At 42.0% G+C, this 24,594-nt stretch overlaps 2 protein-coding genes across 6 annotated transcripts in view; one reads left to right on the forward strand and one right to left on the reverse strand.

Annotated features, from left to right (window-relative positions):
- LOC121725892 (baculoviral IAP repeat-containing protein 6) overlaps positions 1-9,000 on the forward strand; it is a 37,822-nt gene extending 28,822 nt beyond the window's left edge. For both annotated transcript variants that reach the window (XM_042113058.1, XM_042113057.1), the window contains exons 48-59: positions 312-522; positions 819-1,024; positions 1,305-1,469; positions 2,253-2,442; positions 2,807-2,969; positions 3,298-3,415; positions 6,167-6,287; positions 6,500-6,717; positions 6,964-7,203; positions 7,443-7,631; positions 7,736-7,870; positions 8,093-9,000. In XM_042113058.1, the coding sequence (XP_041968992.1) occupies positions 312-522; positions 819-1,024; positions 1,305-1,469; positions 2,253-2,442; positions 2,807-2,969; positions 3,298-3,415; positions 6,167-6,287; positions 6,500-6,717; positions 6,964-7,203; positions 7,443-7,631; positions 7,736-7,870; positions 8,093-8,290 (2,154 nt within the window). In that variant the 3' untranslated portion in view covers positions 8,291-9,000. The remainder of the gene's footprint in view (positions 1-311; positions 523-818; positions 1,025-1,304; positions 1,470-2,252; positions 2,443-2,806; positions 2,970-3,297; positions 3,416-6,166; positions 6,288-6,499; positions 6,718-6,963; positions 7,204-7,442; positions 7,632-7,735; positions 7,871-8,092) is intronic.
- A 528-nt stretch (positions 9,001-9,528) lies between these two features.
- LOC121726671 (papilin-like) overlaps positions 9,529-24,594 on the reverse strand; it is an 89,591-nt gene continuing 74,525 nt past the window's right edge. For 3 of the 4 annotated variants that reach the window (XM_042114131.1, XM_042114129.1, XM_042114130.1), the window contains 19 exons: positions 24,180-24,267; positions 23,770-23,968; positions 23,232-23,396; positions 22,858-22,981; positions 20,535-20,616; positions 20,228-20,411; positions 19,683-19,856; positions 18,238-18,374; positions 17,893-18,040; positions 17,316-17,541; positions 16,925-17,046; positions 16,537-16,725; positions 16,103-16,242; positions 14,899-15,046; positions 12,304-12,690; positions 11,620-11,775; positions 11,139-11,249; positions 10,722-10,818; positions 9,529-10,434 (listed from right to left, as the gene is read on the reverse strand). In XM_042114131.1, coding sequence (XP_041970065.1) covers positions 10,344-10,434; positions 10,722-10,818; positions 11,139-11,249; positions 11,620-11,775; positions 12,304-12,690; positions 14,899-15,046; positions 16,103-16,242; positions 16,537-16,725; positions 16,925-17,046; positions 17,316-17,541; positions 17,893-18,040; positions 18,238-18,374; positions 19,683-19,856; positions 20,228-20,411; positions 20,535-20,616; positions 22,858-22,981; positions 23,232-23,396; positions 23,770-23,968; positions 24,180-24,267 — 2,968 coding nt within the window. In that variant the 3' untranslated portion in view covers positions 9,529-10,343. The remainder of the gene's footprint in view (positions 10,435-10,721; positions 10,819-11,138; positions 11,250-11,619; positions 11,776-12,303; positions 12,691-14,898; positions 15,047-16,102; positions 16,243-16,536; positions 16,726-16,924; positions 17,047-17,315; positions 17,542-17,892; positions 18,041-18,237; positions 18,375-19,682; positions 19,857-20,227; positions 20,412-20,534; positions 20,617-22,857; positions 22,982-23,231; positions 23,397-23,769; positions 23,969-24,179; positions 24,268-24,594) is intronic. The other variant, XM_042114132.1, reaches the window with a different exon arrangement.

Here is a 24,594-nt window from a genome sequence, read left to right on the forward strand (position 1 = left end):
TAAATTTATTTTATGTATTAAAACTTTATAAATAAAAAATTCAATAAACATGAAAAGGAACGTGTTTAAAAAACTACTTGACGCTATTCGTGTTTTGGCGGCACATTACTGCATTATGCAAATGCGAGTGACATCATTTCTCGTTGTCGTTTCGAAATTCAGTCAGTTTGGATCACAAAATTTGGATTATTCAAATGTATTTTATTATTTTAGTTTACTATTGACATTTTCTCAAATGTATATAATTTATTAAATTGGATATAATATAAAAAAGTTGTATCTTCCCTATACTAACATTAACATTATAATAGGAGGTAGTGGAAGTGGGCACTGTGGGTGGCGGCGCGGCGGCGGGTGGGAGCGCTGCGGAGGAGGGGTGCGCGGGGGTGCCGACGCACGCGTTGCTGGCTCTGGCGCTGCTGCTCAAGCTGCCGGGCTACGCGGCGGCGCTGCTCGACGAGGGGCCGCGCGCCGTGCATCTGCTGCGTCTGCTGTTGGGTGTCGCGCACGACGAGGACGGACGTTAGTTTTACTGTTATCGCATATAGCGATATAGCTTTTATCATCTGGTCAATTTCTCTTCAAAAACTGTTAACTCCTGTGTTACATAAAAATATGTTCATACACCCCTTAATTTTAAAAACTACAGATGTTCTACCTGTCTTTGTTTGTCTCATTGGGAAAGTCACGTGACAGATAAAGGCAGCGAACATTGAATGTTACGTAAATAACACGCTGCGTAATAAATATTTTTATTTACGCAAGAATAATATTATATTATAAGCAATGTTAAAGGGTATGTGTGTTTATTCGAACAGGCAACATCGTGGCGAGCGGCGGCAACGGCGGATCGCGACAGTCGCTAGGTACGCTGCCGTTCCGAGTAGTGGGGGCGTTGTTGGAGGCGGCGCCGCTAACCTCCGCCGAGGGCCGCACGCTGCGTCGCGCGCTGCTGCATCTGGGCGCCGTGCGGCTTGTGCTCGCCTGCCTCGCCGTTTTCACGCACCACAAGCCCACTGGACAGGTTTGATATTTTTATGATTTAAGAATTTTTGATATCTTTTTAAATCATGATTGGCAAGCGCACCCACTGCTCTTAAAAATTGTTTAAGATGCCTAAGAATATGAGGCTAATATGCAGGCTTAGTCAAATTGCATTTGCTAAATGTCATGGCGCTTGTGATGCGTTATGATTTAGTCGCTTTTATCTTTTAACGTCTCGTATTATGTTTGGCGACTGTTGGGGATCGTAATTGTAATCATAAATTACTCGGTTATAATTCATGGATGTTATTTATAAACAGAACAATCAAAACCCAAACGGAGGGGGCAAGAACGAGGAGAAGTCCCAGTTGTACTGGGCGAAGGGTACCGGTTTCGGCACCGGCTCCACGCAGCAGTCGTGGAACGTGGAGCAGGCGCTAGTGAGACAACGCATAGAAGAGGAGCACGTCACCGTGCTACTGCAGGTTACTTTACAGCCAATTAAACTAATTTATTGAGAGTTTTGCTTATGAAGTTGCTTACTATATTTATTATGTTATATGTTTATCTCTTGTGGTATCTATCTTTATCTCTTGTGATCTTATCCTAATAATATGTTTTGGATAATATAGCCAACTTCAAAATCTGGTCCGAAAAGTAGACTCGCACCTTCTTAACAATGAAATCAACTTAAAGCTGGACACGTTTTACACGCTAATGTCAAAAAGATATTTATTCGAAACAATCAAGTCTTATCTGTAAGCTTTCCAATACAAGGTTTTTGTTGAAAGAAATAACTCGTTTTTAAAGCTCAGTCGCTTTTGGAACTGTTACGGTACCCACTATTCGTCTAACAATCCTGCATCAAGCTATCGAAGTTTCGGAGAACGGCAAGATATATTCAACGTCTGAAATGACCAGTGGTGGTTTATATAACGTATAGCTGAAAAAATAGCACGCTAGTTCTTCGCAACGAATAGCGCGCGCTATAAATGTATGCATAAGACGCTACGTTATAACGTATCACGTGGTCACGGACCTAGCCGCCGCGCCGCCCGCGCTGCCGATCGCGCGCGATTTTCGTTCGATCGTTGTCGTGTCGTTTCGTTGTGAATCGGGTGAATACGGCTGTAATAATTTTTCAGTGGTGCCAGGCCTGCCCCATTCGTGTATTCTTTTTATATAAATTGCGCCATTTAAATTTTTCTAAAAATTCTTAAAACGCACAAACTTTATAGTTAAAGAACTAATAGATGGTATTTCCACAGGTGTTGGTATCGTACATGAACCCGGGCGAGAAGTGGCCGCCGGAGGAGGGAACAGGCGAAGCGGGGGGCGTGGCCTCGGACGACGGCGACGACGACGAGACGCCGCTCGATCTGCCGCGCGAGTTCGTCGACCTGCTCGCCACCAGCTCCCTCGTCCCCGCCATATGCTCCTACCTCAGAAACGATTCAGGTGATTGTCCAATATTTAAAAATTACTTAAATATATTTAAAATTACCATATTTATTTACTTATTAGGTCTGCCGACACATATTAAGCATTCTTATAAAGACATATTTTACAAATTTACAGTTACAATTACAGGCAGACTCAGCATGCTTAATTATGGATTCTCTGAGGTTGACGGAGACACTATATCGCTCATATTTTACTTTGTTTATAAATATAATTCGTTTTTCGATTTGTAATTAAAAATATTGTTTAATCCATTAATAGTAAATTACTAAATACTGAAATATATGTTTGCAAAACGGCCCTTACCGCTTTCTTATGAAAATGTCGCACAATAAAAAATCATTATTTCAATGATGCGCAGTGCTGGACATGTCTCGCCACATACCCCTGTATGTGTGCGTGTTGAGGGCGGTGCGCGCGCTGCGGGCGCTGCGCTGCCGCCGCATATCCACCGCGCTGCGTCCCCTACCGCGCCTGCTACACAGCATGAGTCGGACTACCAACTCTTATGCCACCAAGCTCAGGTATTTATCGAGCATGAAATATGGACGTATTAAATTTGAAATAAAAATTTTATAATGTTATTTTATAGATCAGTCTATTAGAATGGACTACTGGAGACCCTGTGCTGCTGATTTTTTTTATGACCCACCTAACTTCTTATTAATACAAGAAATTGTGTACGCTTTTGTCTCTGATACGTTAGAAATGTCACTTGACAGATGAGAACAAAACATAAAATATTATACGCCTGCACACGATGGCAGAAAAAATATGTGTTTTGGTTTAAAAATTTGTAACATTTTTTGAGTTAATTAATAAAAAATATTTACATTTCGCTTTCTTTTTCAGGATGAGCAAGAAGAATATATTTGGGAAGATGACATATAGCCAAAGATTTAGTACATCAAGTAATTCTGAGTTATCCGAGGAAGACGAAGGACTCGCTCTACTCATTGCTGACATACAGGTATTTTTTGACTTTAAATATGAGTTGTGTCTTTATATTCTAGAGTCTACAGTCTAGACTAGACTGGCCAGTTTTTATTACTTCCGGTACTTTGTGACGCAGGATTGAGCTAATCGCGACGGAACCTTACATGTTTCCGGTTCAAAAGGATCCTATGACCCTTCCCAGGACTCGAAGTATCTTCATACCGATTTCATCGAAATAGGTGTTGGTGGTTTACACGTGAAGATGTAACAGACACAGGCAAAATTTCGCTATTATAATATTTCTTTTTTTTTAATCTTTATTTTATAAAGGCCCATAAATCATTAAAATTAAGCCTTAACCAAAATTTTACAAATTAAAGAAGAAGGATTAAAATTGCCCCACGTCCTACAGAAAAGCGATGTACCTCAAAAGATAATAAAAAATAATATAAAAATATGGCATACTTCCGAACGCCATCCTTACTGTCTGACATACAAAAAAATGCTATGAAAATTATTTCAGGCGGCATTATATATTGCATTATAATTAATATACAGAATATGTTCTATTTCATGACGTCCGTTTGACTATGGATGTTGTCAGGCGTGTACATGCACATTGTTAAAAATACCTATAAAATATACCACCATAAGAACAAACGCTTCCACACCGATTTCAGTGGCGGTGGCCAGTTTCATTGAAACCAGGCCCAGGAGTAGTTTTATAGTGCCCAAGTGTGTGCGCAGTACACAAGAGCACTCCCTCTTCCTTTCACTCTTATAACCCAGTGGGATGGACAGACCGACACGACTGGCAAGAGATCAGGCGCAGGACCGACTTTTTACATGCCCATCCGATGCATGGATCATCTTACTTGTCAGACAATCAGGTGATCAGCCTGTATTGTTTGAACCAAACTTGGAAATAACATTTTTCTAATGTGGGAATCGAACCCACGACCTCCGAGTCGAGAGCCACGCTCTTAAACACATACATTACTAGTATTAAGGAACTGTAAACTACGGAACCCTAAAACGTATTTAATAGACCAGTCTTAGTATAAAACTTCTATTTATATTTTTATTGATCTTATATTTCCTTTTTTTAAATGTCATTTTTCATATTATTAGTTTTATTAGTATTAAGGTATATTATATTGCACCTGAAACAATATTCATAGCATTTTTTTTTTTATTATGTTTTAAGATTCTTAATTTTTCTTCAGAATGTAGGGTGATTTCTATGGGCTAGTGTACATATTTTATTTCTTATTTTAATGTCGTTATTTATTACTATATTATTATTTAGTTTTATTAGTATTTAAGTTTATTAAATTGCGCCTGAAAGAATTTTCATAGCATTTTTTTTGTATGTCAGACAGTAAGGATGGCGTTCGGAAGTATGCCATATTCTTATATTATTTGTTTATTATCTTTTGAGGTACATCACTTTGCTGTAGGACGTGGGGTAATTTTCTATAGGCCGCAATCCGTCTTCTTTAGGCGACATACATAAATAATATTATTATCTAATTCTCCTAAATATAGGGAACATATTATAACAAAACTTATTTACGGATCACTATGTTCAGCTTTGAAATCCGAACTTACAATATTATATTGTATAAAAAATTTAAAATCTAATTTGCTACATTTGGTGTCCACAATAAATTCGTTTCTGAGGGATTCGTGATTCGCCTATCACACTCCAAAAGAACATGATATAAAATATAAATCTTCATAACGTTCGCTCACTACTTTTGGGCTGGTGTTTTTGCCTATCTATACTAATATTATAATTGGGAAGAGTTTGTTTGTCTGTTTTAATGGGCTAATCTCAGGAACTACTGGTCCGATTTGAAACATTCTTTCAGTGTTAGATAGCCCATTTATCGAGGAAGGCTATAGGCTATATTTTATCACGCTAATACTAATAGGAGCGAAGAAATAGAGGAAAGTGTGGAAAACACGGGAGAAATTATTTGAAAGGAATTATTTGAACGTACTGGAGCAATTTTTATGTTATTTGGCAAACATAAAGAATAGACCACGTGAAAGGACATAGGTTTCTTTTTTGCGGAAAAATGTACGGTTTCCGTGACATTCCTAAATTACGCGGGTGAAGCCGCGCGGAACATCTAGTCAAGAATATAAAATTATTGAGAGGAATGTGGTTGGATCGAATTCTAAAACAAACTGAGACTGAGAGATCTCTCTTATTAAGATTGACATAAGAAAACAAGGGTTTTTTGAGAGGTTTACTAACTATGACGTGTATTACGTAGTAGAGCTATGCTTCGGCACGAATGGGCCGGCTCGACCGGAGAAATACGAAGGGCTCACAGAAAACCGGCGTGAAACAGCGCTTGCGATGTGTTTCGCTGAGTCCGTGAGTTTACTGGAGGCCCAATTCCCTACCCTTTTCCCTTCCCGGGAACGGAACCCGCTGCTATCGGACATACAACCCATTACGTATTAAACGATAAAATATACATTCAATAATGAGGAAAGCCTCGTTTCTGGCTAAGTGACCCCTACCGCAAGAGATCAGATGGTGAAGAACACTTTGAGAGTCTGTTACGATGTACGTTTTGATAGTCCGACTATATAAGTTAGTGCCTTTAATATCGTTTCTGAACGGACAAAGATTTAATAATTATGGAAATGAGCAGGTGATCGCCACTTAAATTTTTATTGGTTAGGGACCAGGAGCAGTAAAGAAATAGATCAGAACTCTTTGCTATTATAATATTCAGTATAGATAATGTAAATTGATTCTGATCAGGCGACGTCGGCGCTGATGTGCCGTGCGGACGGCGACGTAGACGGCGCGGGTCTGCCGCGCTCGCTGCAGGGCGCCAGCCGCGAGGCGCGATACATCGACCTCATGAGGACTATGCAGTTCGGTATGTACTGTTCGCCATAAAATCGCAAGTAAACTCCCGTTGAAAAACAAAAAAAAGAATAATACTCATATCTTAACATATTTTTATAAATTCCAAAGAAATGGTTTCAAATGATCGTTACGCTTCACAAATATTACTAGAAAAGAGTCAAACTAAGTATTTTATTTACCCTAAATAAAGCGCAAAATTAATAACATTTAATCCAATAACAGAGACGTTTGAAATGATGACGGCGAACGCGGAGGGCGGGTTCCGGTTCACGGTGCCGTACCACTTCGAGAGTGCAGTACGCGCGGCGGGCGAGCGCGCGCACCCCGCTCGCATGAAGCGTCTGGCGCAGGAGGCCGCCACGCTCGCCACCAGCCTGCCCCTTTCGTATAGCTCCTCCGTCTTCGTGCGGACGGACACCGACCGCCTAGACGTCATGAAGGTACTGAATATTTTTCGTGCACGTCTGGTAAGGCCGGTAATAGAGTTTCTTTATATGGTACACTTGAGAGAGGTTGGATTGTCGAAGGAGGAGAGGAGGATTGTGTCAGTATTTCTATTCTTTTCAATTACGACTGTGCTTGTGTTTAATTACTGTCCGAAATTTAATAAATGGCAAATTAATAATTGATAGAGATATGTTACTCATTTTACATTCGAGCATCGCATTAACCTTGTGGTCTTGCAGGTATTGATCACCGGTCCGTCGGATACGCCGTACGCCAACGGCTGCTTCGTACTGGACGTGTACTTCCCGGCGGAGTACCCGGCCGTGCCCATGCTCATCAACCTGGAGACCACGGGCCGCCACTCCGTGCGCTTCAACCCCAACCTGTATAACGACGGCAAGGTGTGCCTTTCCGTGCTCAACACCTGGCACGGCCGCCCCGAGGAGAAGTGGAACGCGCACACCTCCAGCTTCCTACAGGTTTGTTACATTTTTATAGATATCTCGAACGCGTTGTTTCTCGTGCGTGGCATTGTCTTAAGTTTGTAGTTTGTATGCGAGTTTGGATAAAATGTGCAAGTCAAAGAACAGGGAACTTTGACACAGTATAACAGCAAACCACAATTTTTTGACTCGAGTACCGACTCTCGGCAGGCTAGCGAGCTCATATTGTTGGCACCCTTTCATGAACACCATGTAACGTAAATAATTCGTGTTAGGTGCTGGTGTCCATCCAGTCGCTAATCCTAGTGCCGGAGCCGTACTTCAACGAGCCCGGCTACGAGCGCAGTCGCGGCACGCGCGTCGGCAACAGCGCCTCCACCGAGTACAACTCCACCATCTACCAGGCGACCGTCCGGTGGGCTATGCTCGACCATCTGCGTTCGCCCGAGCCCTGCTTCAAGGAGGTCAGTTCACGTATTCCTTTGTTGTTATTACAATCGATTGTAGAACTCCGGAGGCTGATGAATACTAATATATATTCCTAACTTGACTATTCTATTCTTAATAGGTGATCCAGACCCACTTTTGGATTAAACGGAACGAGATAATGCAAACCGTCGCCAACTGGATCACGGAGCTGGAGGGACAGACGGGCGACGAGCGCACGCAGCGCAGCATACAGCTCAACCTCATGGCGCTCAAGGTATGACGCCGATTGCACGATGTTGCATACACTGTAATGACAAAATACAGAGTTTATATTTATTATTATCATTAAATCTAAGGAAAAATGTTATCATCGCGACTTTGTACTCTTTTAAGTTCCTCACAGTTCATGCGCCGTCCAGTTTGCGGGAATGTCACTTCTGTGACATTTGGCATTAATTTTGCACTGAAAATAAACTATTCGTACGTGTAATTTCAGAGACACTACGTAAAGCTGCAAGAGGAGCTGGCGAAGCTGCCGGTGCCGGCCGGACTGGAGGACCTCGACGAGCCGTTCCAGCTGCCCGCCGCGCCGGACGCGCCCCCCGCCGCGGCCGCCCCGCCTGCTGGCGCGCCGCGCACCAGCGACGAGATCGACCATGACATGGAGAAGATCGTGTCGCAGGTTCTCGACTGAGCGACCCGCGGCCCCGCCCCGTCGCCGCGCCCCCAGATTCGTTTGCGGTTGCCCTCCGATTGCCTTTGTCCGGGCGCCTTTTTCGGTCTGCCGGGAGGAATTTTTTTGACGAAATCGAGGATCGAGAAATGTGTCAGGAGATCACGACGACGGGACGAGTGCGTCTAGGCTGCTGAGTTCCCTCCCCCCGGAGCCCGCCCCGCGTCGCTCCGCGACCACGCGTTCCCCGGACGCGTGACCTTTACGGCATTTATTTTGTAGAACCCTCGAGCGTAAATATTACTGTAACTATTGTATTTATTTCTTCGGATCGTCTCGCTCGACCGTCGAATACGTGCACATAACCCGTTATCGTTAGTCATGTATTTAATTTGTATTATGTGTTTAATTTTTTATACAAATATATTTTAATAGGTGTATAGTTAGAAGAAATGGGGGGCCCACGTTTAGTTAAAGTATATTGTGATATAGTGCGGGCTCGCCTCGCCTCGCTCCGGTGGAGGCTGGGAGCGGTCGGCGTACGCCCCCGTGTTGATGCGCTTTCGAAGTAACGCGGACGCGATCCGCGCTAATTATTGTGTTAATCCTAACCTCACTGTCACTTGTCGATTTTGTCTGGAAGTGATATTTTAATATGTGTATATTAAATTATAATTTGATGTATATACTATTTTAATTGCGTTTTATTTGTATCTAAGATTATATTATATACATCGATATGTATTCGACTCGAATCTGCGAAGTAGACGAGCCTATGCTCGTCTACTTCGCAGATTCGAGTCGAAGTAATAAAATTGTATCCGATATACACCGTAGTGGCTGTTTGTACAATGTACAGGCCTAGCCGAGCCGCTGATGGTTTAATTTGCTCATCGACCGGACAATACTTCATTTCCGCTGCAGCGCGTGCGCATGTGCCGCTGCGAACGGAAACCTATGATTGTATATAAAATTCATAGCTCCTCTTGACTGTCTCAATCAACTGGTAAGATTTGAAGTAGGATCATAAATTGTTACGTATTATGCCTGTATAATTCGGGATGTAAATAAAATTTTATGTTATCACAGTTTATTGTTTTCTTTGTCGAAATTTTTTTTTTTTACGTCAGGCTTATATTTTAATAAAATGAGATTTTCTGATCGCCAGCTTGGTACGGTAATACTGTGCACTATTTTGGCTTCTGCTTAATTTTTTAAATAACGGTCAATTTGTGGGTAGGTAGAAAAAACACGTGTAAAGAGATTGACAATATATTTACATATTTTATAAAACATTCACTTACACAAATTATTTTGACTCACAAATATTCGATACCTACCTACTCTTATAAATTACAATAATTACTTACTCTAGGTAAAAATCTTATGAAATAAATAATTTAAAATTCCCAGGACTTAAATCTAATTTAATTGCACCTTGTTATATAAGCAGTAATATCGTTGAACCTTTATAATTAAATTTATGAAGTCCTGACAAAACATTTATTTCTAGCTATCTACGCCTCATCAAACAACACTAAAGCCTCATAATAACTTATCTATAACTGCCACAGACGTCTATAACAGACGGTTTTTCAAAATTAATATTTATTTACAACTGAATTTTAAAAGTCTGTAGGTATGAGTAACAATTTATTGTACAATATTTTTATTTCAAAGTGTTGGTTTTTTGACATTAACTGAACAATATTTTTAAAGCATAATATTAATAAATAACTACTTTATGGCACCGTTTAATATATGAGTATTGTATTCAATTAACATTATTTTTCTGGAATTCATAGACGGAAGCCGAGTCCTCTTTCAGTGAAGTTTTATTTTAATTCAAACAACATCCTAAATTATTAAGGCACTTTATCAATTTAGAGTAATATAAATTTCGGAAGATTCATACATAATATTTCACAATATACTCTATATTCATACTTAAAGGCACTCGTTTTTTTAATAGTAATTTACTTGAGAACTTTGTGACGTTTAAAAATCTACACTATGCTCCTATCTAGATTCTAGCTGTAACATAACATGTAGCGTGTTATGACTTGTGAGGTAACTACTTTCTGTTCCACCAGGGCTCGTCCGCCTGCATCTCCAACTGCGCTGGGTCCAGCAGACCCGCTTCTACGCACGACTTGCAGCAGAAACTGAAAATACGACAATTTTAATACTAGTCTTTAAAGGTGGCGGACAAAATACACAAGCATAAAAATTTATCGAGTCTTTAACATCAATGTTAGGTATAAAACGTGTTGTAAAAACATGAAGAAACCTAAAAGGTTAAGCTTTTATCATAATAGGTTTTGCTAAGACTTCTCGACTTCCTTTTCTATATAGAAAGACGTCGTAGGTCAAAGTCCTTTGTTGGAAATCATCTTATTTGATTCCTTTACACTGCACTAAAAATACGATTTTCGTAAAAGGGTTAGCTTACCTCGAGTAATACTTGTGGTGGCAATATTTGCTGCGGACGATGAGGTGGCAGTTTGCGAAGTACGGGTTGTCCTTGCACGTCGGCGGTATGTACAGACCTAGAAGGCGAGTGATTCATGTTTAGACAATTCCCTCTTACAAATAAAAAAGAATGCGTAGCTGATGACTATAATATTCTGCTTGTGTTTGTCTGGCATATCAGAAAAGTCATAAGACAGAAGAATACAGCGAAAATATCTCTATTGAGAAGAAGGTATATTATTAACTCTTAATTGTTTTATGCTGGCGGCTATACAGTGAACTGTGTATATCGGAATTCTAAAGTCGGAAAACAGCATTAGAAAAAAAATGTGATTTTTGTATTTCCTGTTTTTGTGTGTACAGGAAGGCGATTGGCCGAGGTAAATAGTGTATGTACCTTCGACGGTGATCTGCACGAAGGAGTTGTGTGAGGAGTAGGCGTTGGCGGCGTGGCACCCGTACGTGCCGCTGTCGTTCGTGTTGGCGTGCGCCACAGTCAGCCGCGCCTCTGTAATCGCACAAACAAAATAACACGTTATAAGTTATCCTAATTAAATGATAAAAATATAACAAAAGCATTAAATACTCAACTACGATTGAAATTAATTAAATTGATTGTGCGGACCCATAAAGTTTCAATGTGGGAAGGATGTACCCAAAATTATGATATAATGAAGGTGTCAATAGACTCGTAATAACAGCTACTTATAAAATTATAAAGTGTGTCGTCAGGTTTTTGCTTTTACCTTTATTGCTCTCAATTGGCACCTCCTGTTGAATTGGCGTGCCTACTTGGTTTTTACCACGTAATTGAGTACTTGTACTTGAAAAAAGTTTGTTATGTTATCAGTTATCACTTATACCCGCGATTTTAGTACCTGTGACGGTGATCCTGTCACTGGTGGCGAGGGTAACTCCGTCCTTGGTCCAGTGCACCTCGGGCTCGGGGTAGCCGTCCACGACGCACGGCAGGTTGATCTCCGCGCCCGCCACCAGCCGCGTGCTGCCCGCCGCTATGCTCGTCGTCACCGGCACTATACATTTACGAAGTACTAATTACATTTACGTTACATTTAGAAAGTACTTATTTGTAGTGTTAGGTCGATGCCGTAAATATTTCTCACATTATTTTATCGCTTCTCAGGTAAATTAAGTACATAATATTATGTCGGTAGAATTTTTTTGCCTTTTAAGGACACGTTTTCGAAGGTAGAACAAGCATTATAGTTTATCAAATCACCTGGCGCACTTACCGCTACCTATGTGTAATTACAGTAAAAATAATAAAACACGATACAAATGGCAGAATTAATTATTGTAGTAGGTATAGCAAGGGTAAAGAATGTTAATAACAAAGAAAGAAGAGCATGCAATTAAGACTACCATGCATCATGCAGTATGTAGATTGTAGACCTCGCCCGCTGAAAAGCAACTGGGTATGTTTCCCGCTCATTGAGCCCCAATGTGTGCTAGGTGTAGAATCGGTAGTGATACCCGCATACGCTGTTGATGTCTCAACGGGCGAGGATATATCGAGCGTCGAGCACAAAGGCGGACGTTACCGGTGTAGACGGGCACTTGCGGCGTGGTGGGGGGCGGGACGAGCTGCGGCACGGGGCGCGGTGGGGGTGGGGGGAGGGGCTCGCCGGTCGTCGCCGCCAGCCGCACGGACACCGCCCACTCCGCCGGCTTGCCGATGCCGTTGTACGCCTGGCATATGTACTCTCCCAGCGTGTCCTCGTTCAGCCGTCTTATGAGCAGGTTGTTTTCGCGGGCCTCGTAGAGGGCGCTGCTGAAGGGCACCATCGGCCCGTTGTGGCCCCGGTACCAGAATATCGACGGTTTGGGGTAGCCGTACGCGAGGCACCGTATCGTGACGGGGCGGCCGGTGTCGCCGACCACCACCTCGTCCTGCACGCCGGCGATGCCCGCGGGGCTATCCACCGGATCTGATCCCCACATCCCCAATAGTTAGCGACTAATTGCTACTGCGTCTATTAAAATGTTCGGGATGAACTCTCGAGAGCCGGTCACTCGGTTGACGCGGCCCGACGCCTTTCGAAGTCGGCGGGGAGGACTTTCTCCAGAGCCTTTTCTAACGTCGCGCTCAAAATATATAGAAACCCCGAACATTTTAATAAACTCTGTTAATACTACAACACCACAAGCCAATGAGAACAATGAAACTACTCGTAGGTACTAAATGACCTCACCCTCGAGACCGAGCAAAGAAATGTAGCACGAGAGTGAAACCACCGTTAATAGGGGAGAAACCTTTGTATGCGTGTGCACACACGAGCAGCATTCCGTAGAGCACTGAGAGTAACATGGCCGACATCTAGAGCAGGACCGGCCGGGGGGGCGTACGCGACCACTACTGGCGATAAACGACTGTTGACTGGACTATTACGAGTGTTATCGCTACACCGATAGATATGTCACATATTAATTAGAATGAGCATAGCGATTGCAAATGCGCCAGAACCACACTGCACAACTAACAAACTACTTATTATCTACTTCACAGGTTCAAGTTCAAACATAACTGACACCTCATGCCTTAGCTCAGTATAGTCTGTACCAAATCAAACCCAGCTGATTATGAATATAACTCCCAGGAAAGATCAGATTTTTTTTTCAAAATTATGGAAAACTTCAATTATAATGTGTTTATACTCAGTACAAATTATGCAGAAAAACAATAATATAATAATTATTAACAATTAAAATTAATTATTAACATGTATGCATGTTTGTTCAACCTATATTATTTAGTCGATAACTTCTTAACTTGACCCGTACCTATTTATCAATCTATTTAACTGCGCTATCGCTAAACTAATACAGTAATGGCAAAATTAATTAACATCAATCATCATCAACCCTAGGCCCTAGCCACCCCCAGCACACGTAGGGTACATGCGTGTGCGGTAGTAGTTGGCTGCCATTTGCAGCCGCAGTTGTTTTCTATCGTTAAATATTATTGTAACTATTCGATGTGGGATACGTAATTTATTCATAATAAATTATGTTATATTTTCCGAACGTTTACATGAGGCAGCTGTCGCCTTTTCGAGAACTGGACCGCAGAAGTTACACCAGAAGAAACCATGTTACAGTCTCAGTTATCCACCTACTGCATGCGAGAAAGTGAAAAAGTTATGTCAAACAGAAAATTAATAAAGGGTAAGAAAGACTTGAAAGTATTAAAGAATTATTAGAGTAAGTGCTAACTAGCAAACTACATTCAGTAGGGCAAACCATTTCCAATAATATAAAACACGATCAAAATATCTGAATACATGACTGGTATCTGATATTTGATAACATCGTAATGGCGTCACCTAAAATTCCCGATTTCTAATTCGAAAGAATACACGGTTATTGGTCGACGTTGGTTCGTGACTAAAGAGACCGATCAATAACCATGTTCTTACCATAAACTTATAACGCATAGACCCATGCATAGACCAACAAAGAGTGCGAGAGAGAAGAAAATCCTTTATGGAATTATAACAAGATGAAAAGTATTTAATTTAAGAATAAAATATAATATACTATGGTCTATGTGTGTTTACTTTCAATGCAGCAATGTAAGGGCTGATTTACCAGATGGATGTTACCTGAGTAATAAATAAGTAACTTTATAATGTCTTAAGTGTATATTATTTACCCCTATAAGAACCTCATGTCAGAAGTCATAACATATCCGACGAATGACGATTGAAAAATCATTCCAAACGAAAATGTGTATCTACTTTTCAATCGTCACCTTTTTTGCCAATTAAAATTTATGATACCTTATTTGAAAGACAAAATCTGTCAAAGTTGCATATTATTTATTTCTTATAGAAACTCAGGTAAAATAACTCGAACAGACTAAACTGTCGATAGCAAAATACTATACTATCGATAGTAAAATATACATCACTAGCACACGCACACATTGACAGATCAAAAATGGTCACGCATTTTCGGGTTGTCAGGTGGTCTATACGACAGTATATTATAAGTTTATGGTTCTTACGAACTGTAATTATGACTCAATGGTGATTTCGTGACGTCATCACAGCTGAGTCACATAGACATATCACATACCATACCATGGTGATGTCCCAGATCACAGATGTACCAGATGTTTTGACAGCGGGACTCACCGTTGACTTCGAGTCGTATCTCCTGCACGGAGCGGCCGAGGTCGTTCTCCGCAATACAGATGTAGACGCCGGTGTCGTTGCGGTACAGCGACACTATCTCTAGCGTGCCGTCCGACAGCACGCGGTAGCGGTCCACGCTGCCGTCGATCTGAACAGATCAATTTTTTTAACTGACATCCCAAGTATTAGGCTGCGTTTCCACCAGAGATGTCATAGTAAAAGGAGGGGAAGTAAGTTATCTTCATACAAAGGCACCGCGCGCGCGGCCAGTTTTACTAGGCAGGTACCGCCGAGATTTATGGCGGCACACATACAAGGCGCGCGCGGTGCCTTTGTATGAAGATAACTTACTTCCCTTCCTTTTACTATGGAGATGTGTTGCGAGGAATGTGTTTTTGAGAACCAATAGAATCGCTTCATTGACGTGAACTTGCCATGACATCGCTCAGCGCGGCGATGCTATTGGATCTTAAAATAAACATTCCTCGCAACACATCTCTGGTGGAAATGCAGCCTTATACTCAAGATGTGGATCTTGTATTTTAGAATGTTAATTATTCCTCGTGTCTCATTATACAGGGTGTAACAAAAATAAGTGATAATACTTTAGGGTGTGTACATGTTCCTTGTAGAGAGTTCACTGTGAAAGTAGCAGCGCTGAAAGACCAAATTTTTTTTTCACGTTTGTATGGGGAAACTCGTGACGCTCGGGCCCTTGCCCATACAAAAGTGAAAATTTATTTTCGTCTTTCAGAGCTGCTACTTTCACAGTTAATTCTCTACAAGGAACACGTACACACCCTAAAGTATTATCACTTATTTTTGTTACACCCTGTATAACTCAACACTGCTTTCGAACTCATGAAAGTAGCGAAGGCCATCAAAACCAGGCCAGATTTCGTAAATAGCTCATATTCGAAAATAGCTCATATTTTATAGTGCTTTTTTACTTTTTAATGTTTACGCATACCTACACATAAGAGCTCTTTCTTCCTTTACGCTCGTAGCTGAGAAACTAGACGCAGGATCTACTGACGAGTGCGATAGAACTCGGTAAGTATACGACAAGCAGAACTTACCTACTTACTTATTCATTTTAAGGAAAGAGACTTTCCTTAAAATGAAGTAAGTAGGTAAGTTACACACAGACTAAAATTAACTTTGCACCTACTTCTATAAGCAGGTGAAATCATTGTTTTCTCACCGTGATTTCTCCCCTGCGCCATGCGATCTTGGGCGGCGGGTTGCCGTGGAACAGGCAGCGCAGCGCCGCCTTGCCGCCCTCGCTCGCCGTCACCTCGGGCTCCGTTCCTTCCACGTCCGGCGACGGGGGTTGCGGCTCGTCTAATCAAATAATGAATCATATTTAGCAACGTCGAATAAGTTTTCCATGTCAAAATATCTTACTTTAATAATAATTGGTTAATGTGAACGCAACTAATTTGATATTAGCAATTCGAATTTAACTACGAAATAAAATTTACAGTTTATGTAAATTAACTACATTTGAAGTTGTATGTAAAAATGTTTATGTACCATCAACCATGAGCACATGAACACAGATATCTGTAAAACATTCTCACACTGATCATAGAAGGGTTCTGGTAAAAAATGCAGCTTTTACAAAGCGTGTATTACCGGGGTTAGGTGGTGTGAGGGGCGGGCGGGGGGTGGGCGTGGTGTCGACGGGCTCGAGGCACAGCTGGCTGCAGCCGCGCACGCAGCACTTGGCCACGCCCACGCAGTCCGCGTCGTCGTTGCACTGCCGATGACACTGGCTGTCCGCCGCGCGCCCGTCCTCGCGAGGACAGTACCCGGTCTTGTTCGCTATACAAGTAACCAAAATCACATTAAATTAAGAACAGTAGTAGGCTTGAGAGTTGACATGCTGTTCGGCCAATTTTCTACCCCTGGCGTACAAAGTTAGTCGTCGTTTCAATCGGCTGCAAAAGATTTCTTATTTTATCACAACATAAGCTAACGGTGTCTCGAATAAGTCGGGATACCGTTTGTTGTTGATACTCACCGATTCTGCACTCGGCGTAGAATCTCCGTTTGCTGCTGATCGGGTCCGTGTAGACGTTGGTGACGCAGCGCTCGTCAGCCGCGCACGCCTTGTTCACACAGGGGGGATCGGCGCAGCGGCATCTAGAATTATTATTGCATCAGCGTTATATGCATAGGGTAACATGGGATAAGGTAGTGTTGAATGTTTTCACACACAATTCAAAATTATTACCTATGTGTTTCATACCCAGTTTCACTTTATTTTTCCACTAGCTTTAAAAAATTACCCAAACAAAGTTATTGAATAAATAAACTCCTGTCCAAAACCGGTCGTTGGTGCTCTATAGAATGAAGTATAAATACTGCATTTCAAAACTTTGCCAAATATTTTGCTAAAATTAGTATTATACCTTTCGCAACCGTCGTCATCGACGTTCCGTTCGGTGCCGTACGCACACTGCAGGCGGTCGCACTCCGCCCGCAGCGCGCCGCAGTCGACGTCCGTGTGCACGCACTCGCAGCGCACGCAGCCGCCCGCCGTGCGCGTCCTCTGCTTGCCGTACTCGCACCGCAGCGACGCACACTCCTCGTCGTACGCGCGGCAGTCCGGCGGCGTGATTTCGTTTGTCGATTCGTCTGAAATAATAATATTATAATAGACAAACTACGTCCCTTAATTACTGCGTACAATTTCTGTAAAATAATATAGTGCGTCAAGAAAGTGAAGAAATTAAAAAGTGGCAACATCGTAGTGTCATCCCTTTCAAATCAATCTAAGAAAAAAAGGATGACACTACGATGTTGCCACTTTTTAATTTCTTCACTTTCTTGATACACTTTAACTGTATTTACAGTAACATATTAGTTTGCTCTACCATAATCACAAGTCATACTTACGACCTGGGTAAACTCTTCCACTACTTCCGTTTGTAGGTAGGTACTAGGTACGAAATTTAAATTTATAAAAGCTAACCTAACCGATCCTACCGTTAACCTCGAGATGTATCTCCTGCTGGGCGCGACCGAGCTCGTTCTCGCCGATACAGATGTAGACGCCGGAGTCGTTGCGGTACAGCGACACTATCTCCAGCGCGCCGTCCGACTGCAGCCGGTAGCGGCCCTGGTCGCCGTCGATCTACAATACATTAATTCATTATTAGGTAAGTTTTTTGGCTGGTAACATGACATGACGTAGCGATAAAAGTAAAGACCAGGACATTAGCTACAATTTGCAAGGCATCATTTGATAGGGGCGCTGCTTTTTCGATGTTATAGACAAGTTAGGGTTGAATTTCTCATGACCCGCTCATTTAAGGTTCTGGAGATAAATACCGTGATTTCTCCGCGGCGCCAGGTGATGCGGGGCGGCGGGTTGCCGTGGAACAGACAGCGCAGCGTCACCGGCCCTCCCACCACGCCGCTCACGCGATCCTCTGTTGCCGGGTCCACTGACGGCGCCTCGGGCTCGCCTGCACACGCCATAAGGGTTATAACTTAGTAGATGAACACCAGTATATGTGATGTGACACTACATGAACACAAGCCTATGTACAATACGATCTAACCTATTCAAACACTTGCACGATCTCATATTTACCATGCCAAAGAATGTAGTTTAATTTATCTTAGTTTTTAACCAATTACATTCAAAACATCGTTTGGCCAATACCTTTCTAATTCAAATATAATAATTTCTTTTCCAATCCCTCATTAATCTCATTTATCCTCATTAATCAATGAATCCAAACAATATTCCATAAAAAAGTGCAATATAACAAATAAGCAAAATGCAAAGCGGTGGAAGCGGTCGCAGAAGCTTACAACATCGGTGTCGGCGAGCGCTCAGAGCGAGGCCCGCATTAGACAGTACCGTTGAACTTGCAGCGCAAGGCGCATTCGTCGTAGGAGTAGAAGCTATTGTCATTCCCCGCGCAGCCGGAATAGACGAAGGGCAGGCAGTCGGCGCGGGCGGCGCTATAGTACCAGCGGCGCTCTGCCCCGAAGCCCCGCCCGCACGCGACGCCACTGTCCACCGGGAGCAGGCACTCCGGCGCTGTCATACTTGCCCGTTAGCTACCCGACACAGATACACCTCATCCGTAGTATGGGGAGAGGTAAACACGTAGGGCCATCCAAGTACGAATGTTTCTACTTTCTAATATATTGTTTAATGTGGTAGCTTAGCATCTGTTTCACTTTTGATATACTTAGGTAATAATGATTTATGTGGAAGGCTGAATGCATCCGTGCGCAGCCGGAGCTTTTTAAAAATAAGTAGTTTTTAAAAGCAATTATTAATAGACAAGATCACACAAACCGACAAATCTGCGTGATAAGTATCGATATTATATTAATTAAATTTAGTATAAGCTTACGAATAAATAACAGTTATTAATTCGAAGAAGAATAATTGATATCGAGGATTCGCTATTAAATTATAGAGCAACCAAAAAATAAGAATACTTATGCCTAAACTTATTAAAAAGGTTCGATACTCGTATAATTGTAGAAGAGGTTTATATGATAATCATGATCAGAATAAAATACCTACTCTTTAGATCGAATGCATTCTACGTGATACTAAGTAAGTGCATGCATAAGAAATAAGAATTAAGTAGCAATGACAATTTTAGGGGCTCCCACACAAAACTGCGAATTCGCATCACATCGCATCGAAATGTCATTTTTATTATGAGTTTTGCCGCAGATATTTGCGATGCGATGCGAATTCGCAGTTATGTATGGGAGCCCTAAGTTGAAACGGACGAGTTTCTCACCTGGTCCTGCGCCGCCGCAGACCTCCTCGCACTCGTCCTCGTTGGAGAAGCGGTTGGGTCCGCCGAAGCAGCCGCCGTACGCGAACACCTCGCAGCGGCCCGCCGCCGCGTCCCAGTACACCTTGCGGACGGACTCGCTGCACGGCCCAGGGTCCAGCCGCGAACCGCACACGTCTGGGGAATAATTTAATATTGAATAGTCTACAGACGTCTGAGAAGTTGATTCGTAGATGGTGGAGTGCGGACCAACGTAATTTGGTCACTTTATGTCAAACCCAGCTAACAGACACTGCTAACTGATCACGAATTACATATTGAATTGACATGATCCGACCAAATGACGTAGGTCCGTCAACTGTCTATGAATATATTTCTTCGATGATACAAAAATACCATCAAAGACAGGCAGATCACAAACCTGCGTAATTCGGTCGGGTAATGTCAAGTCAAGAATAATGGAGTGTGGAGACTTGAGTGGGTTTGACATAACCCAACCGATGTATTAAATTATTTTGTTGTGGGAGCTGTATGAAGTATGAACTCACCGAGTCCTCTAAACGCGCCGCATCGTCTCTCGCACTCCTCCTCGGTGCGGTAGCTGTTGGGGTGTCGACAGCCGCCGAAGTTGCCCTCCACGCACTTGCGCGCCGCCGGGTCGTAGTAGAATATCGTCACATTCTCGCCGCACGGCACCAGCGACTCGGGCATTTCACACTCCGCCTCATAAATCTGCAAAAAAAAAACATTAGTTCAAAGTGAAAAAAATCTTCATTTGTGAGGTTATGGAAGATAAAACATATTATGTAATCGTAAGAAGCCCATATATACTCTGACAATAGTTAAAGTACTAACCGCGTTGGGTGGAGAGACTGTGGTAGTAGGTGCTGGTGGAGTCTTCCTGCAGCGACCCAGACATTCCTCACGTGTCTCGAATCTGTGGGCATTAGATTATCGATTTATATCTAACATTAAATTTATGAAAATATTTTATTTAATATCATAACAAGCAAGCCCTGTGGGCAAGACGACAAATACTACCGTATTAGGTATTGCATACTTAAACGCGACATTTAATCTATACATCTATACATATAAATAAAATTGGAGTGTCTGTTTGTAATATTGAAATAACCGTTTTTTACTACATGATATGAATATTTAGACGGTACATACACCAAAATAACAATTTTTAGAATTTTTGTCTGTCTGTATGTCTGTCTGTTTGTTCCCGCTAATCTCCGAAATGGCTGGACCGATTTAAACGGGACTTTTATTGGCAGATAGCTGATGTAACAAGGAGTAACTTAGGCTACTTTTTAACCGACTTCCAAAAAGGAGGAGGATATTTTTTTACTTTTTTATGTTTTTACCTATGTATTTTACTCCGCCGTTTGTGGACCGATTTTCAAAATTATTCTGTTGTTGCATAAGATATGGTCCAAATTAGATACCATGTTCATAAAAGTGGTGATCTGATGATGTAATCCATTAGAAATCGAGGGGACTCCTTGAAATTTATATGGAAACATAGCGTGATTTGAATGTTTTGAGAAGGACTTCAAGCATACACTACCAAAAAATAGGAATTTGCACTGAAGTATACCCTGGTTCCGAAGGTGCTGTTTAGAACTATTGAATACTTATCGACTGATATAATATGTTCGGGAATTTCGGTGGTGTTTCAACAACTAAAAGCATATTACCTAATATGATGTATCAATTATATTATTCATCATCATTATCACTATAATTATGCCATGCATCGTCGCATTATGACCTTATTAACGGTATTTCTCATAGTTTTTTACTTCAAACGCGTGCCTTTATTATTATTCCTCCGTTTGTTGACTGATTTTCAAAATTCTTTTGTTGCTGTATGGGGTATAACCTGAATTTGGTACCATGCTTACGAAAGTGGTGATCTGATTGGAACTCCTGAGTCCAGGATCTTTTTTGGGACACACATAGACACCTCAACTATGTCTTTGATCAATCTTCATATTTTTTTAGTCGGTACCAGCTAAGTTCAGCGACAGCGTAAGTTCTATGTGCAATTTACTGCATTATACAATAACCAATTTTCTGAAATCTATAATAAGCATAGCAAGTTCACCTACAAGGAAAGAAATAATATTCTATAGCGAGCGTTTTTTTTGTAGATCTAGAAAAGGGGAATATTTCCTCCCTGTATTATTTTGTTATGTCACATCTCATAGGGCTTAGGCAGCGTTTTCGTCAAAAGATGGCTTAATTTTTTCCGACACCTCTGACAAATGTTAATATTTTTTACTAAAATGTACCATCGAGGAAGTTGATTCCTATGCAATTGACAGACCAACGTTATTTGGTCGAATATGTCAATTCAATGTTAATTGTGATCTGTCGGCTGGGTTTGACGTAACGCAACCAAACTACTTAGGTCCCCGATTTGCATAGGAATCAACTTCTCTGATAGTACATAGAAACTTGACAAATTATATGTCTGAACCTCCCGAGAAATCATTACGTCGACTTTTTTTTTATGAAATAAGGGGGCAAACGAGCAAACGGGTCACCTGATGGAAAGCAACTTCCGTCGCCCATGTACACTCGCAGCATCAGAAGAGCTGCAGGTGCGTTGCCGGCCTTTTAAGAGGGAATAGGGTTATAGGGGAGGGTAGGGATGGGAAGGGAAGGGAATAGGGGAGGATAGGGAAGGGAATAGGGCCTCCGGTAAACTCACTCACTCTCACTCACTCGGCGAAACACAGCGCAAGCGCTGTTTTCGCCGGTTTTCTGTGAGAACGTGGTATTTCTCCGGTCGAGCCGGCCCATTCGTGCCGAAGCATGGCTCTCCCACGTTTAAAAGTGAAATTGTGAAAGTGCATAAAAATCCGTGAATAAAGGCATTGATTGTATGGAAGCTTCCTTCAAATATTTACGTTACTTTCTTTATAATGAAGTTTTAGTGGCAATTGAAAAACGTAGTTTATGAAAATGCCAACTATCTAGCTAGCGCGGTTCCTGAGATACAGCCTAGAGACGGACATACAGACAGGCTCCTGCTGTCTTTGTAATAGAGTAGAAAATGTTCTGTCTTTGTTATCCAACTTATCACATTTTGTTGACGCGGACGAAGTCGCGGGTAACAGCTAGTAAATAATAAAACTTTTCAGTGAAAAGTGGCTATGGTCACCTGTTGTCGTTGCCGCTGCAGCCGGTGTAGAGGAACTGCTGGCAGTCGTCGCGAGACTGCTCGTAGTACCACTGCATGATGTTCTCCAAACAGTTGCCCGGCTCCAGTGGTTGCGCGCAGGGATCTGAAACAGTCGCGTACAATTTATCTGTCACTTTCTTTATAGCAGCCGTTACTTGCGACTTCATTCGTGAGAAAAACTTACAGAAACCGATGCTTAAAGTACCTCTGACGTTAATAAAAAAACATTTTATACAGTATTATTTATATTGTGATGCCAACTGCCAAGATAGTGTAAGAAGTATAGAAGAGCTGGTGGTGTTTCTTAACCAAATAAAGCGGTTAAAAGTTAGCTGTATCATAAATCTTCTTACCAGGCTGACAGATCTGTTGGCACTCCTCCAGTGTGGTGAAGCGGTTGGGTCCGCCGTGGCAGCCACCGTACGTGAACTGCTCGCAGCTGCCGCTCTCCTGGTTGAAGTAGAACTTGGGGATGGCGGAGTTGCATGTTCCTGCGTCCAGGGTGTACCGGCATACCTCTGTAAACGTTTGTTTCTTTAAATTTTACAGTATACAACTCGTGTTTTTATTGTGAACTCAGCCTGCAGGCTACATAATTATATTATGTTAACTCAAAATAACTACTTTCCTAACATTCCACGTTTGCAAACTTGAGAAAACTAACGATATTCTAAAGCAAATTAAATCTGCCCATCCTATCGTGACCTAATATATTGCTTATACCAATCTTCCTAGAGACTCCCGAGTCTCGACATCACTGCCAGTTATTTCTTCTGAACGACAGTTGGCTTCGACCTCTCTGACCGAGTATACAAACTCGCTGTCAGATCTTCCTTTGAGGCTCCCACTCTGCACTCATACCCCACAATAATAAATTACATGATAACATACCGAGACCCTTGAAAGCCCCGCAGGCTCGCTCGCAGGTCTCCTCGGAGGGGAAGACGCCAGTGTGCCTGCAGTAGGCGCCGTACTCGGCGTTGTCGTGCGACACGCACATGCGCCGCTCCGCCGCGTAGTACCACACGCGCCCGCCGCGCACGCACTGCTCCAGCGTCGGGGATATGCGGCACTCCGCGCTGACTGCCTCCTGCGATCGATTGTCTCGAGTTAAGGTTATCAGAGAAATGACTTAGACAAATGGTGGACCTGGGTAATTTGGTCGCATTATGTCAAGCACTGATTTGAAATCCTATCGTATAACGTATCGTCCGCTGTTTATCTAATTTTTGAATAAACTTTTATAATTATTACAATAACTGATATCTATAGTACCTACAAAAATAACAAAAAATAATTACCGATGCGGGTGTAGTGGTGGTGAAGACGGCGGTGGTAGGCGGCGCACCGCCCCTGCATCGATTCTCGCACTCCTCCCGTGAGTTGAACCTGACAGAAAAACGTAATCAGCTAAAATTACTTCACAAAAGCTTTGCTTATAAACACCGATCAAAACTAAAGCAAAGAATCTTCAACGCCCGACTTGATGTGAAAAACATTCCCAAAATTTAATTTTAGGGTAGAGCGAAAACCTCAATCCACCTCAAACATTGGCTTTAATCTCAATCAAAAACGATAACCTTGCACACAACCAAAGACCAAGCGTATATGTATCGCAATAAGATTCATTTTAGCTTAGCATAAAACTGTAACCACTCGGGCGGATCTTCTCTATTTTTCATGTTTTTTTTAAATATCTTTGGAAATAAATATTAA

This window comes from Aricia agestis, chromosome 4 (genome assembly GCF_905147365.1).
Source record: "Aricia agestis chromosome 4, ilAriAges1.1, whole genome shotgun sequence".
In the NCBI taxonomy this organism is placed as follows: domain Eukaryota; kingdom Metazoa; phylum Arthropoda; class Insecta; order Lepidoptera; family Lycaenidae; genus Aricia; species Aricia agestis.